The 14,128-nt window shown below is 45.3% G+C and overlaps 1 protein-coding gene across 1 annotated transcript in view; it reads right to left on the reverse strand.

Annotated features, from left to right (window-relative positions):
- PACS1 (phosphofurin acidic cluster sorting protein 1) overlaps nucleotides 1-14,128 on the reverse strand; it is a 130,743-nt gene that overhangs the window by 23,654 nt on the left and 92,961 nt on the right. Inside the window, exons 2-4 of the mRNA XM_074371698.1 lie at nucleotides 9,386-9,473; nucleotides 2,174-2,263; nucleotides 1,380-1,505 (exon numbers count right to left, since the gene is read on the reverse strand). Coding sequence (XP_074227799.1) covers nucleotides 1,380-1,505; nucleotides 2,174-2,263; nucleotides 9,386-9,473 — 304 coding nt within the window. The remainder of the gene's footprint in view (nucleotides 1-1,379; nucleotides 1,506-2,173; nucleotides 2,264-9,385; nucleotides 9,474-14,128) is intronic.

Consider the following 14,128-nt stretch of genomic DNA (forward strand, 5'->3'; position numbering starts at 1 on the left):
CCACTAAAAGGAGCCAGGGCTCTAGGGAGAATCAGTTCATTCTGATGCTAGGTCAGGGAAAGTACATGATGAGCCTGTAATATTTTGTACCAGAAAGTAAAGCCACATGTAAAGAATGAGGGGACAGATGAAAAAGGATACAGGAACCAGCTTGAAGGGGCTCCCATTGGCCAAATTCAAGATAATTTGAGCATCAAAATAAATAATGATAAAGCAGACTAAACCCCACTGAATTTAAACAAGAATCCACAGGTCCATAAATGACACAAAGAAATGAATCAATCAGTAAAAGGAGAAGAAGGGAAAGCTCTCCCCTGCAGCAGAAAGCCAACTAATAAATACAGGAGGAATGGTGGGACTGGAAATTCACTGTTTGGCGAGCATCGAAGTAACAACTGACTCAGGTAAGAATCATTAATACAAGCTAAAACTAGTTGGTGAAGATATGAAGAGAAAAGAGATTGTTAAACAGTCTCAAAACATCTCCCTGCACAATGTTTTTCTCATTGGTAAGAACAAAATATGTATTAATTAACTTTATATTGGAAGTCCTGGCACCACCATCCTAAATTAACCATGTGATAAGAGGCAGCCTCACCAGTAACAGAACAAATTAACATGGCGCGCTGCCTGCATCACTGCTGTGGATGTGCTGCCCACAACGTGGAAGCTGAATCTCATCTTCAGAAAACATCAGACAAACCCAAACAGAGGAACGTTCAATAAAGTTACCAGCTTGTGCTCTTAAAAAATGTCAAGGGCATGAAAGACAAGGAAAATCTGAGGACAGATCAAGGGAGACTAAAGAGACAAGACAATGAGATGCAGCCTGGAATCCTGGATGAAATCCTGGGCCCATAAAGGACGTCACTGAGACACCTGGCACAACCCGAACAGGGGCTGCAGATGGTAGTCTGTGTCACTGTTAATGTCCTGACCTTTATGGTGGGTGGTGTGCACATGGGAGGGTACTCCTAGTTCTAGAAAATTAACAGGGTGCATGTCAATATGCAACGGGGCGTCACGTCTGCAACCCACTCTCAGCGGTTCAGGTAAAAACAACATGAATAACGTAAACACAGGAGAGAATAATAAGGCAAATACGTTAACACTGAAGAATCCGGGTGAAGGGTACATGAGGGTTCTTTATAGTTCTTACAACTTTTCTATAAGTTTGGACTGTTTAAAAAAAAACGTTTAGGAAAAAACTTCATGAGTGACAAGTACTTGATAAAAAGAGGCATGTCCTGAATTTCTGATAAAAGAATTAACTTGTAACATAGACTAAAACCCCGGCCAGCAGGCTGGGAAAGTCACTGGTGGGGCTGGTGTCCCGCGGGCTCTGAAAGGCCGGCTGTCCAGGGGCCGCGTGCTCTCACCTCTGCCATGTTGATGAGCCCCACGGCCAGGGTCTTATAGCCCAGGATGGTCCGGTTCTTGTAACGCTTTCTCCTCTGCAGCATGATCTGCAGCTTGTTGGCATCTCGCTTCAGGAAGTGAGGGTACTGCCGGGTACAAAACAGAGCCAAGCACAGTTAGCAGGTGACTGGGTCCTTCGTGGGTCCTGGTCCTGCTGGAGGATGCGCATCACTGTCTCCCGTCTGTACAAGGGGGTGATCGGGTGAGGGAAACGCCTGGCTCTGCTCGGTGCCTGGCTTCCACTTTACTGCTCGGTGGTCCACACGCGTTCAGATAACTGTCTCTTTCCTTGCCGGGTGATCAAGTGTCTTCTCCGTGTGCTTCAATCTGGGCCACTGGGGTTATGATGAGGGACAGACACACCAGGAGGGGTAAGGAGGAGAAGGGAAGGGATGGAAGTTGCAATATGGGGGCAAAATTAGCCTGAAGGAGCACCCTCCCTGGGGGCGGGGTGCAGTGGATCATGGAGGAGGGATGACGGGGCTGAGTGTGGTGGGAGGTGGGCTCACAGCCCTGACCAAGGCAAGGGGAAAGAAGAAGGGGGCGTGGTGTACTTTTCAGCAGCCTCTCTGGTTCTCGGTGCCCTCGCTGAGGCTGCCCCAGTGACTTCTCTGGCCTTCCAGGCCGGCCATTTTAGGTGACTTTAATTCACTGGGCTCTGGCTGCTCTCAGATAAAACAGTCCCCAGACTAAGGGACTATTTGACCAGGCTGGACATGGCATATTAATGACCTAAGACTGAGCAGATTCTCACCTGGAGGGAGAAGGTTAACTGGAGCTCTGTTTCCGCCAGTCCACTTGCTGGAAGGATGATCTCGTTGGAGCGAAGAATCCTTTTTGAACCCTGAAACCAAGAAAAAATAGGTCAATATTGTATCATCAAAAGTCAGACCAAAATACTACGTTTGCTGACAACTTCTAAACTCTACAAATTTATAATCAGTTTCTGTTGTACTCAACTGAAATCAAGCCACTACCATAGATACGGTTTTATATGCATTATGCTGTCTGTTACAAAAGGTTATCACATAAAAATGATTTGTTATTGCATTTGAGTTCTCCTCTCCCAACGTTCCTGGGGAAGAGGCAGCAGGTGTCAGCATCCCCAGGCATGGCGGACCTCCCCACGCTCACCTCGGCCTCCCTCTTCCTGTCACTTCGGATCCTCTGTCCTGTTTTGGGGCCTTTCCACATGCGTTTCTCTCTTCCCAGATGCTCCTTCATGCTTCTGTACACCGCTGACCAACTCACCTTCCCAGTCTCAGCTTAGACTTAATTTTTCCAGGAACTTCTCCTCCCCTTGCCCCCGGCTAAACCTAACACTGGGTTAGACATGCTAGTGTTTTTAGCTCTTAAAGCAAATAAAGTTGGGCTAAACTATTCTTAAATGTAACAAGAGATCGGCAGGAGGGCCTGAGGAATGCCAGTAAGTATGTGTAAATTACTTTTTTAAAACTGAGGTTTAATTTAACACAGTGAAGTACCCACGTCTCCAGCTCACAGATCGATGAGTTAATAAAAGTACATACCTGTGTAACCCACATCTGTACCAAGACGTAGAACATTTTTATTACTCCAGAAAAATGCCAGGTGACCCCTCCCTCCCAGTCAGTCCTGCACCACTGTCTCAGAGGCAAGCACTGTTCTGATTTCCCTCACCACAGGTCAGGTTTCCTGTTCTAAAATTCCACATAATTGGAATCATACATTATGTCTTATTCTGGTCAGGCTCCTTGTCCAATGTAACGTGTCTGAGGTTCACAGTTTGTTGCGTGTGTCAGAAGAACATTCCTTTTCATCACTGAGCAGGAGTCTGTCCCATGAACCCACCACACACTGTTTATCCATCCTCCTGTTGCTGAACATTCACGTGTGGGGCGTTTCTAGTTTTTGGCCATTATGGCCAAGGCTGCCATTCGTGTACCAGTCTGCCTGGACATGATTTCTTTTCCTCAGGTAAACACCTAGAAGAGGAGCTGCTGGGTTGCACGGTAGCCAAGTATGTAGCTTCGCGAGAAACTGCCAGACCGATTCCAAAGCCGTAGCTGCAGCACTGCACGTCCCCACCAGCACTGGGTGTGGTCTGCCCTGGATGCACGGATTGCAACGGGCACGCATGAAGGAACATCACTGTGGCTGCAATTTGCATCTCCTGATGACTCGTAACTTGTAAACTTCTCAGCAGTTTATTGGTCACTTGCAAATCTCCACTTACGAGGTGCCTGATCAAACTTCTCTACCCATGTTGGGTATCTTGCTACTCAGTTCTAAGTTTTTTATTTATACAAGAAATTATCAGATATATGGATTGTAGATATTTTCTTGTATTGTTTGACGGGGAGGTCATTAGGTTTCTTCCTTGATTTCCGCTTAGAGGAGGTACCGGGGATTGAACCTGGGACCTCTTGTGTGCTGAGCACACGCTCTACCACTTGAGCTATACCCTTCCCCCGGATTGTAAATATTTTCTTGCCCACTCATCTTCTTGATGGTGTCTGTTGACGAAGTATTTCATTTTGATCTAGTCAACTTTATTAATATTTTTTTCTTTTTATAGTTAATGCATTCTGGGTCCTAGCTAAGAAATCTTTGCCCATTCCAAAGGTTGTGAAGTTATTCTGCTGTACTGGAGTAGATATTCTGCTATGTTTTCCTTTAGAAGTATAAACATTTTAGTTTTAACTTTAAGGTTTCTTACCCATTTCTAATTTTTGCTTTTATAAAATACAGATTTTGTATAATGCAGGAAGGAAAACCTCCTAAATGAAGCATTTCACAAAGTCTTTGTGAAACATTATATACATGCATGACTGGGGACATTGTGCTATACACCAGAAACTGACACATTGTAACTGACTGTACTTCAACAAAAAAAATAATAGCATTATATTATACCAACTAAAAATAATACAGGAAACTCTGCCTTATGAGTTAGATAATGGTTACCTCGGTTACAAACAAGAGTCTTGACAAAGTTTTCACCTGAATTTATTTAGGCTCTTTTGATTTAAGAAATCTCTGGAAAATGAATCTCAGAAATGCTAAGAAACCAAGATGTGCTTTATATATAACAGTGGTTTTCAATCAGGGGTAGGAGACATTTGGCGATGTTTAGAGGTATTTTTGGTTGTTACAACAGGGGTGTGTGTGTGTGTGTGTGTGTGTGTGTGTGTGTGTGAGAGAGAGAGAGAGAGAGAGAGAGAGAGAAAGAGAGAGAGAGAGAGAGAGAGAGAGATAATTCTAGAGGGCAGAAGCCAGGGCTGCTGTGGACCAGCCCACGATGCACAGGAGAACCCCCTCAACACTGCTGAGAAACCCTGCACGGCGGAAACCTGATCTCCCCCAAAGACACTGCTTCCTGGGCAGCCCTCAGGCTGCGTTCCTCCCATCACCCACAGACCACTAGGCTTGGAGGTGGGGCAGTGTCCTCTCTGTTCCTTGTCGGCAGCTGCAGAATGTTCTCCCTTTCACCTCCTCTAAAACGCCCCCTTTGAGTAGACGCTGTTAGTTTACCCTCTGTTCCTTGCTGGTGCTGTCGTCTGTAACTGTCAGCATCCCGGCTCACTTCTGGATCTTAGCTCTTCTCTCGCTGTTCCTCTCCCCGGCACTACTCCCATGGTAATGCTTTAGGATTTCAACACACTCACTTGCCAACACCCAGGCCTCTAGACCCCAGGATTCCCCTTTTCCAGTGACCGTGCCCTCACCCCTGTCTGAGCCACTCACCCACATGACCATACTCTGACCTCATCATAACCAGTAATGACGACCAATACCTAATCCAGTTTCACGCATCAGCACTTCCTATCTTTCCAGCTCTGGTTTGTCAACAACAGTAATCCTTCAAATCCACCAGGCCTACAAACCCATGGATCCTCCCATTGTTTCACTCTTCCTCATGCCCCTGCTGTCCCCTCTTTCCTCTTGGTTCAGCTGAAATGCCACAGTCGATCTTTGTAAACGCTTCCTTGCACACACCCTTAGCGCCTCTGCCCCACCACAGTTCGGCCATGCTCGTTAATAAATGACAACCCTGTACAAGTCCGACTGCACCAGCTGAACACTCCTGGGGAGAATCATGTAATCAGGCTAACCGTTCTGACGTTATGACCCCAAACACTCAGTGGGCCTGCAAAGCTGCCCGGCGAGCACACTGTATTCTCCTCGGTCCGTGCACCTGCCCACTTCATATCTCGTTTCTCCTCTCACTTCCAACGCCTCCTTACCTCCTCCCTCGCTCTAAGCTAATAACCTCGATTTCTACTTCGCTGAGAAAACTGAAGCCATAGGAAGAGACGCTTAGCTGCTTACCACGTCTGCACCCCCACACTCTCCTTACCCCTGTCACACAGAAGAGCTCCCCTGCCCCACCCGATGTTATCCGCTCCACTCGGGCACGAGGTCGCACTGCTTCCCGCCTACTCAAAGATGCTGTTCTAGCCACTCTGTCCTCTCCTACACAATCAGCTTTCCTCTCTATTCTGGATCATTTCCATTAGCAAACAGGCTAATGTTATTTCTCTCATTAAAAACAAAACAAAGAAAAAAAACACAAACCCGGTCCTTTCCTCAGATGCCCTGTCAGCTACCGCCCCGCATCTCACCTTCCCTTTATAGCAAACTCAAGAGTTGTCTATTTTTGGTCTCTTGAAGACTTCTCTCATTTTCTCTTGAGTGCATCCCAGTCAGCCTTCCACTCTTTACCATTCCACCAAAAATGCTATTGACAAGGTCTCCAGGGACCGCCGCACCAAGGGCTCTCACCGTCCTCGCCCACCCAAGTGCTGATGCAGCCCACCGCCTCTACCCCCAGCAGCACGTTTGTGAATCTCTTTAATGTCTGGCTTAATAGGAGACAACCAGATTCTCATACCTGCTTCTGTATTCTGCCTGTTACAAAATATTGTTTGGGGTGAGTATATTAAAAAAATCCAGACGCAAAGACATATGAAGTTAGAAAAAGAATGAGCATTTTAACAGCCTTTTCAGATAATTGTGGAATATTATTCTTTGATAATATACCAAAACACTGCAAGTGGTAGTCTCTTAAAGGTTAGTTGCAAAGTAGAGTTTGAAACCATATCAATGAGGCTTTTGTACTCTGTTATATATTAAAATCCATTCAATTAACAGAAAAAGGACATCAGTGGAAAAACTGGGAAATGAGAATAAAATCTGTAATTTAGTTAGTAGTGTTGCACCAATGATAATTTCTTTGTTTTGATAAATGTATCATGGTTAAGAAAGATATAAACACTGGGAGAAGCTGGGTGATGGTATATGGGAACTCTATGTATCCATCTCTTCCGTAAATTTAAAATTATTTCAAAACAAAAAGTTAAAAAGAAAATCCAATCCATTGGCCTGTTTTGTTCTTTGAACAGAGCTTTTACCCAGTATAATTCTGTAACCTCACGCATTGGTCATTTGGAAAACACTGGATCACTGAGTTAGGCAAATCTTTCAAATGTTACTCATTTCACTACACGATATAAAAATATCCTGACAGTATCACCACAGATCTCTTTAAGAAAGTCTTTAAGAACTGGGAAGCTGTTGATGGGGAGGGTGTAGCTCAGTGGTAGAGCACATGCTTAGCACGCACGAGGTCCTGGGTTCAGTCCCCAGTACCTCCATTAAAAAAAAAAGAATTGGGGCGGTGTTAAGCTTACAGTGACAGAGATGAGTTTTCCAAAATTCAGATTTTCACCTGAAAGCTCAAATTCTATTTCTGATTGGCCAAAAATATTCTCAGCTGCTTTCTTAGAAGTGACAGGCTCACTCTGCTCATTTTCAAGAACGTATCTTCCAAATGAGTCTGAATAACCCGTTTGTATGCAAGCCCTTCTTCCAAGTAAAAATGGTGTCCCATGAAGAAAGTGGCTATGACTTCACAGCTCAGTGGTTCAGGTCTTTGTCCTCGAGACGACAGCAGCCTTCCCTGTGAAGCAGAAGTGCTCCCTGCACATTTCCACTGCGTCACACAGAAGCTGAAAAAGACATACACTCCATGGCTGAGACAAAATCAATTAATTTTTACTGCTTCTTCAAGGGAATTCTTAAGCAAGACCGGCTTCTCCCCTCCTCCTTCCAGTCTGCGATGGTAGGAGATGCAGTGACTGCTGGCGTCTGCTGGTGCAACTGCCCTGCTCTGTGCCGAGGGCCAGCTGTTCCCCCAACCATCGCTCTTGTACCTTCAGTGCGTCTGCCAACACGGTGGAAAGGGCAAAGCCACAGCATCCTCACGCAGATGGTGCTGACCTCACGTATCCCCTGAGGGGGCCTTAGGGCGCCCAGGGCTGCAGACCTCACTTGGAGAACTGCTGCTCTGCTAGCATGTAAAGGTCCGTAAAGGCAGGGATTTGGGTCTGTCTGGTTCACTCGGGACCCCCTGTGCCCAGAACCACACTTGGTATACAACAGGTGCTCAATACATATTTATTAGATGAATGTATAAGTGAATAAATAAGTGACTGGGTAAATGAATGGGATAACATCTGTAATTACTTTCAGCTGCTTGGAAGTGAAGCAATGAAAAAATTAGGATATTTGTAGTTTTCGGGTATAATTTTAAACTTTACAGAATGTTAAATATTTAATCAGGATATAAAAGAAGTTACTTCTCTTGGCAAAGGGATTTGACTGTGGGGATGGCAAAAAGCAGCAGGGAACTTTCAAAACAGCACCAACAGTGTTTGCACCGGGAAGCAACAGCTTTTAGCAAAGGAAAGAATTCCTGAAAACTGGAACACTGCCCGTGACCCAGAAATGCGAAATCAGGAAAAGAGGAAAAGACACGGAAAGTTTCCATTTGGACATCATTGTTGCACGCTTGTTTTTTCAACCCATCGTGTCTGGAAACGTCCCACAGAATTGGGTGGAATTATGCAGAGATGAGCAGGGGGTTAAGGGACACACAGGAATCATACATACAGAGTAACTAAAATGTTTCACGTTTTGAGGACTAAAGTAAGATAATGTATTTATCTCAGAAAGAGAACGGAGGACCTCAATGTATGGTTCACATACTGGGAGTGCGCTCGACGTGGATTTTAATGAATTCAGGATTAGTATAATAAACTGCTGTGCAACAGGTGAGTTACTAATGAAATATTCTGGTTAGTAAGGAGTTACCACGCAGCTCACTATTTTTCCATGACACAGAACTCAACAAATACGCTGCTCTTAAGCTAAAGAATTCCATCATTTAATGGTTCCAGAGGCACTTCAGACTCTCAGTGGGCTCTAGGGATCCGTCATTAAAAAGGACTCCGCTGTAAGGAAGGTCTGGTGGTGGAGTTTAGTGACCACATACATCACTGGGTCCCTCGTTCTAGTCCCACTTCTGCCACCTGGCAATCACCTGGCAACAGGTAAATTCCTTAACCTTTCTGTGCTTGAGTTTTTCCTGAAACTGAAATTCAGGAATGCTTAGACTATGAATGTTTGTGAAACATTCTGGGTCCCTTGGAGATACTGAGGTAAGTTTAAGGAATTAAATGTAGGGATTACTCAAAAGACAAAATATCCCAGTAAACTAAACTGCCAAGTCTGAAAATAGTAACATTACACTTCTTCTACCCCATAGGAAACTGCCAAAGTGCTTCTTCAATCTGTGTATCTGCTTGTAGCTGGAAATCCCAGGGATGACCGAAACCTACTCTCACCACCTGAGCAATTTCTGAACTTCTTGATCTTCATGCTAATCCTGACAGGCAGGGAGGGCAGGGAGAACCATTTTTATCCTTCAGACAAAGAAACTAAGGTTTAAACTGAGTGCTTTAACTAAGAGGTGGACCTGGGGCTCAGTAAGTCTCATGGGCTCAGCTGTCTCTCCACTGCTGCACCTGCTTTGCTGAGTGAGGTAAGACGGGGTGGTGCCCTGCCAGCATCCCAGAAGCCCCAACAGTTGGCACAAGGTATCGAGCTTCCTTGGGTCTCGAACAAACAATCCTGTCCAACTCACCTGCAGCTTCACAGCGATGACCACTGAGTTAAGATCTTTGTCCATTTCTTTTAGCATGACGAGTTTCTTCAGGGTCAAGCTGAACAGCCTAGAAAAATTCAGAGGAAGAAGATCCAGTCAAATGTAAGGAGCTTATGAGAAAAGTGATAGACAATCTGTTGAGGAAATACTGCTTTCCGTAAAGGGAGACAGTCAGGATGCTGTTTACTGAGACCACCATCAGTAAAGGAACGTCCATCTTACTTAACTTCTGCACTTGACAAGTGTCAAAAAGGTACATTATTCCACGAACCTCTGTGGATGCCCCTTTCCCCAGCCAAAACCAACGTGCCTTTTCACTCCTAATATGTGGGAGCAATGCCTAGGGGTGGAGCAGCGTGGGCAGGGACCGTGATGTTTATTTTGTTTGCCCAGTTCCTCTTCCACCTTGCGTCTAATCACACCTGAAACATTTAGACATAAATCTACAGCAACAGGGAGATAATCCCCACAAACAAAACAGATACCATTTGGGCAGGAAATGCTTTAAATGAGCACAAATTCGATTTCGGCCAAACTTTGCTTCAAATGTACAGAAAACCTTCAGTGCCACAATGAGGAGACTCCCCTTAACTGAAAGAGACAGGATTGTCCCTCACTCACTCTGGAGTCTCAGCAGCTCTGACCTGACTCGACCTTGGCCTCCCAAGGCAGGGCTACCCCAGACCTCCAGGAGGAGCCTGGAGGGAAACTCCAGATGCTGCCTTTCTGCTCTGGCTTGAGCGGTTCAAGTCCTTAAGGCATCCTCTTCCCAGGAGAGGTTCTGGTGGATGGAAGGTCATTTGTGGGGTGTTGCTGACCAGAGTCAGGTCCTGGGAGCTGGGCTCCGTCTCGTGCTCGTTCTCGCCCCAGCGCTGAGCTCTCTGGCCCTGCTCTCCAGTCTACCTTATCTCTCTGCTTCTCCCTCACACCCAAGCTCCAGCTGCACTGAGTTTATCTCGGCTCCTCAGGTGCTCACCAAAGGGCCGGCACAGTATAGTTGCTCAGCAAATATTTGATAAATGAAGTTTAACAATTTCCTAAAATGGCCTCTAGCTAAAACCAAATGAACAAGAATATGTGTTGAAGGAATTCATGTAACTCATGAAAAAAGGGGGATAAATCCAGATCAACAGAACTGAATTCGGATTTTGAATTCAGCCTCCCCTCAAGCACTTTCTAAGATCTGCTAACACAAAGGGAGCAAATCAATCTCTTCCTTTCCTTTGGCTTCAAGTCACAACCAAAATCAACTAAAATACACGAAAGCCTATCAGGTCTTTTCATATATATCATTTCATCCAGACCTCAAAAACATGATTCCATGTGTGTGCGGGTGTGAGTGTGTGTGTGTGCGTGCGTGTGGAAGATGTGGGGTGGGATGCTCTACCCACATAACAGAAGAGGAGAGAGATTTTAAACAGAATAGTGACCCACCAAAATGCACACAGCTAGTAAGTGACAGGGCTGGACTCCGACTCCAACTCCAACTCCCTTGTGATAGGCAAATCACATCTCCTAATCCTTAGAACCTTTTACACAGCACAAGGGACTTTGCAGATGGGATTAAGTTAAGGACCCTGGATTATCTGGATGAGTCCAGTACAATCACAAGTCTTTATAAGAGTCAGAGGAGATGCGACTATGGAAGCTGGGGTGGGAGTGATGTGACTGCTGGCCCTGGAGATGGAGGAAGGGGACAGGAGCCAAGGAATGCAGGTAGCCTCCAGAGGCTAGAAAAGACAAGAAAAGATTCTCCCTGGAGCCTCGGGAAGAAATGCCGCCCTGCCACCACCTTGATTTTAGCCCAGTGAAACCTATTTTGGACTTCTGATCTCCAGAACTGTGAAAACCAATGTGTGTTGTCTTAAGGCACTAAGTCTGTGGTCATTTGTTACAGCAGCCAGGGGAAACTGACATGCTCCTCCTCTAAAGACTCGAGTCCTCTGTTACCCGCTGCCTCCTCAGCCACTGACTGGAGCCCCCTCACCTGTGCTCCCACCCACCCCTCATCCCCCCAACCATCAACGACTACCCACAGCATCACTTGTTTCTCCTTTCCCTTCAGAGTAGAAACGTGCTGGCCCAAAAGGAACCCTGGTTCCTCCAGCCCCAAAGGGATGACCATATTCCACATAGCTGACTATTAAGAAATGTAACTGACTACACCGTTTAGATGATTTTCAAGCCTTGTAGGAAAGGAAGGGAACATGACTGGGATGAACAATGAAAAAGACTAGGTATGAGCAATTTTGTTCCTCATCCAAGGTTGTTAATTACGAAAGCTTATGGTGGGTTAGGTTTTTGTTTGTTTCCAAAGCAAACATTTTCCACCTTCAGACTGATGTGCAGGTGCTGGGTAAACCCACTGCAAGACAGAAGAGTCACAGGAGCAGATCGAGAATGTGCGTGTTTCTTCCTCTCTGCCTGCGATCCTTTACTCCCTCCCACGTTCCATATGGTCAGTGAGCGTCTCTAGCACAGCTGCACTGGGTTCGCTGTGGGAGTTGAGAGGATATCGTCCATAGCCTCATGGAGATTACACAGTCCAGTCTGGAAGACAAGCAGTGACTTGCATGACACTCCTTGTCCTCAGCTCTTTTATGCCCTATAAAGCTCTGGACCACCCTTCCTCTTACATAACATATAAAACATTGTAGGTAATACAGTGGAATTTTGTTAGGAAGGAAAAACATATCATGGACCAATGAATATTTGGTGGATAAATGAACAAATCTTTATGCCACAGCACCTTATGTCAACAAAGAAGCCTAGAATGATTTAGTATCTTAGGTAAAAAAATGATAGCAAGCCTGGATGTGTTTAGTGTTTGCTTAGAAATCAGACACACCACACAGATTTCCACAGCAGTGGCCATCGGTTCAGCAGGTCTTTTATTTGGTTTTAATGGTATTACCTAAGGGGACGCGGGGACTTAAGTGTACTCTAGTTCTTCAAAGCAGAAGAAAATATCTATGACTCATTAAGCACCTACCACAGGCCAGTTGCCTGAGAAACATTTCACTATCTCATGTACGTCTTACAGTAATTCTAACAGGTGAGTATTATGCCCATTTGACAGATAAGGACGTTGAGAAGGATTAAGAAACCTGCCCAGGGTCACACAAGAAAGTGGCTGAGCCAAGATGCAAACTTAGGCCTATCTTAGTTCAGAACCCAATTCAAATTAGTACAAGGCACTTACTTGGAAATTAGAAGAAATTACTTTAATTACCAGTAAATATTTTCAACATATATCTTAATACAATGGAAAAGCTCTAAGTAAGTAAGATACATTTTTCCTCAAACCCACACTCATACACAACTGACTGAAACAGTCCCAGATGTAGTTCTGAGGATGACTGAGTCTGGCAAGATGTTCTGCCTGAAGGTGTCTCAGCGACTAAGGGGCTGAGTTAGATGCTGACCCTCGGTTTTTCTGTTACCCTATGTTTTATTGGTTGGATGTTTCTTATGCAGTAAACATAGAGTATCCAAGGCCTGAAAGGAAGAGTCCTTCCCTGGTCACACTCCTGCTTTAATCAGTGTTTCTACAGCAGAAAATAACTTCACACTAATATAAACGCTGGAAATTCAAGTGCTGGTGAAGGTGTGGATTAACCAGAAGACCATATGTGGCTGGTAAGAGTGCAAAATCATGCAAATATTTGAGAAAGCTATCTGGTAGTTCATTAGTAGATGTTAAATATATGCCTATTCCTCTGCCCAGCTCCCAAGAGAACCCAAGAAAAACGAGGGCACAGGCCACAAAAAGACGGAATGTTGAAAGCAGCCCCACTAGTAATAGCCCTAAACTGGAAAGAACCTAAATGTCCGCTAACAGAAGAGACAAAGGAGCTATGGTATACGAAGAACAAACTGCTGATGGGCGGGGTAACAAAGACAAATTTTCGAAACCCCTCTGTTGAGCCAAAAAAGACACAAAAGACTACAAACTACATGATTCCATTCATACGAAGTTCAAGGATAGGTAAGGTCAGTGCCTGGTGACAGAAGCCAGTATAGTCATTGAGGCAGGTGGAGGCACTGATTGGAGGGGACAGAAGGGAACCCTCTGGGGTGACTGACACACCCATGGTGGTGGCCATGTGGGTACACATGGAAAATGCACAGAGCTTCACATCCAAGACCCATGCACCACGCTGTACGCAAACTACACATCAAAACAAAACTTTTAAGGCCAGAAGGAAGGCTTTTGAGTCAGACACAACCTGGTTTGAATTAGCTCTGTCATGTTGGTCTTCACCTATCCATCAGCCACACAGCGAGCCAGGCACTGTCCTAGTCACTCATGATACATCAGCACACAAAACTGACAGAATTCTTGTCATGGAGTTTATATTCTAGAGAAGACAGTCAATGACAATAAACATAATTATTAAGTTACATTGTATGCTAGACTGCATTAAATACAGCCAGGTGAGTGGGTTGTGAGTGTCAGGCAGAGGAGGGCAGGAAGGGCTGTAATCTCAAGTAAGGTGGTCAGGGTGGGCTTCACCACGAAGTTCTAGATTCAGGGAAAGGAGTGCAAAGGCCTTAGGGGGTAGCACACCTGGTCTGGCCAGAGAAAGGCCCGCAGAGCTGAAGCAGAGTGCGCCAGGCTGAATGAGTGGTGCGGGGGAAGGGCAGGGAGCCAACCAGCCATGCAAGGCTTTGTAAACCTTAGTAAGGATTTGGTTCCTTCCTCTGCAAGAAATGGGGACC

The sequence above is a fragment of the Camelus bactrianus genome, chromosome 10, assembly GCF_048773025.1.
Source record: "Camelus bactrianus isolate YW-2024 breed Bactrian camel chromosome 10, ASM4877302v1, whole genome shotgun sequence".
Classification (NCBI taxonomy): domain Eukaryota; kingdom Metazoa; phylum Chordata; class Mammalia; order Artiodactyla; family Camelidae; genus Camelus; species Camelus bactrianus.